This window comes from Centropristis striata, chromosome 16 (assembly GCF_030273125.1).
Source record: "Centropristis striata isolate RG_2023a ecotype Rhode Island chromosome 16, C.striata_1.0, whole genome shotgun sequence".
NCBI classification, from domain to species: Eukaryota; Metazoa; Chordata; class Actinopteri; order Perciformes; family Serranidae; genus Centropristis; species Centropristis striata.
In genome coordinates this window covers 317840-319819 of record NC_081532.1, presented here as the reverse complement: position 1 = coordinate 319819, position 1980 = coordinate 317840, and the positions used below count along the sequence as shown (strand labels likewise).

At 37.2% G+C, this 1980-nt stretch overlaps 1 protein-coding gene across 2 annotated transcripts in view; it reads right to left on the bottom strand.

Annotated features, from left to right (window-relative positions):
- Nucleotides 1-469: 469 nt before the first annotated feature.
- Nucleotides 470-1980, bottom strand: part of nipal3 (NIPA like domain containing 3) — a 16899-nt gene continuing 15388 nt past the window's right edge. The window contains exons 10-12 of one of the 2 annotated variants that reach the window (XM_059352606.1): nucleotides 1484-1578; nucleotides 953-1106; nucleotides 470-832 (exon numbers count right to left, since the gene is read on the bottom strand). In XM_059352606.1, coding sequence (XP_059208589.1) covers nucleotides 955-1106; nucleotides 1484-1578 — 247 coding nt within the window. In that variant the 3' untranslated portion in view covers nucleotides 470-832; nucleotides 953-954. Of the gene's footprint in view, nucleotides 1107-1483; nucleotides 1579-1980 lie in introns of both variants that reach the window. The other variant, XM_059352605.1, reaches the window with a different exon arrangement.

Genomic DNA, 1980 nt, shown 5'->3' with positions numbered 1-1980 from the left:
ATAATATAATCTGGCCTTTTTAAAAAGAATTTGCAAAAAAAAAAACTTTAATATGTGTTAAATCAGCTCAGTTACTTTAAAGGGGACGAATACTTATGCAATCATTTATTTTACCTTATAGATTTTTAATTCATTTATACTATTTTGTAAAAATCTGTTTTCACTTTGATATTAAAGAGGATTTTTTTTCAATTTTTTTTTCAAAAAAGGCCAAATTATATCGACCATGATCTCATGTGTAAAAGCAACAAAAAGGTGAAACATCAAAGAGGAAAAAGACTTTAACAAGCTGCTGGAGCTCAGAGGAGAAACATCTCTCCTCAGTGGAAGAACAGATCACTGAAGGTCCCGGATCAGATCAGATCAGATCAGATCACTGAAGGTCCCGTAACAGATCAGATCAGATCAGATCAGATCAGATCAGATCACTGAAGGTCCCGTAACAGATCAGATCAGATCAGATCAGATCAGATCAGATCAGATCAGATCAGATCCCTTCATGGTCCCATAAATAAGAGAAACATTGCTTTAACGGTAATGTAAGTGAGTCTTTGCGTCTCTAACTGAAGGATCCTCCATGGTTCTGGTCCAGAACAACATCCAGCAGCTTCAGGTTCCTTCTGATCATGTTCTGGATGGATGATGGATCCAGTAGGTCTGGTTGTGGATCCAGTAAAGGAGATTGAGTGGAGAGAGGAAGGCAGAATAAATCACCAGAGAAGAAACTCTCTGGGTGGAATGGTTCATGTTCAGGTTCCATCATGGCGTTAAAGTCCTTCAGTCCTGTTAGAGCTGAGTGAAGTACAGGAGGATAAATAAACTGATCCTGAAGGTCTAGTCCTCCTTTAGATCAGAGGATCTGGATCCTGAAGGTCTAGTCCTCCTTTAGATCAGAGGGTCTGGATCCTGAAGGTCTAGTCCTCCTTTAGATCCGTGGATCTGGATCCTGAAGGTCTAGTCCTCCTTTAGATCCGTGGATCTGGATCCTGAGGGTCCCAGTCTGACTGGAGCAGCTCCTCCATCGTTGTTGACCAGAGCTCCGTAGGAGAAGGAGCCGTTGGAGTCAGGAGGGACCACCAGACCTTTATCATGGATGGTGGGGACTCCTGGTGGAGGACAGGAGATCCAGTTAGGACCAACAGGCCGGTTAAAAATGTACACTTTTAGCTTTTTTTAGCTGAATTATCCCTCAAAGATGAACCAGGATCACTGGTGGAAAGTAACAAGTACATTTACTCAACTACTGTATCATTTTGAGGTACTTGTACTTTACTTGAGTATTTCCATTTTATGTACCTTTATACTTCTACTTCACTACATTTAGAGACAAATATTGAACTTTTGACTCCACTATATTTATCTGACAGCTTTTAGTTACTTTACAGGAAGAGATTTAACATAAAGTCTTAACAGTGAGTATTAGTATTAGTATTAGTATTAGTATAAGTATTAGTATTAGTATTAGTATTAGTATTAAACTAACCGTTGGTCATGTCCATGGTGACGTACGGCTCAAAGGCTTTGGTCCGTTTCCTGTTTTTGGTGATGAGGAACACTCCGAGAAAACACAACGCAGACCTGCAGAGAACACATTCACATTATTATTATACTAGTTATCACACATTCACACTATTATAATACTAGTTATCACACATTCACACTGTTATAATACTAGTTATCACACATTCACACTATTATAATACTAGTTATCACACATTCACACTGTTATAATACTAGTTATCACACATTCACACTATTATAATACTAGTTATCACACATTCACACTATTATAATACTAGTTATCACACATTCACACTATTATAATACTAGTTATCACACATTCACACTGTTATAATACTAGTTATCACACATTCACACTATTATAATACTAGTTATCACACATTCACACTATTATAATACTAGTTATCACACATTCACACTATTATAATACTAGTTATCACACATTCACACTATTATAAT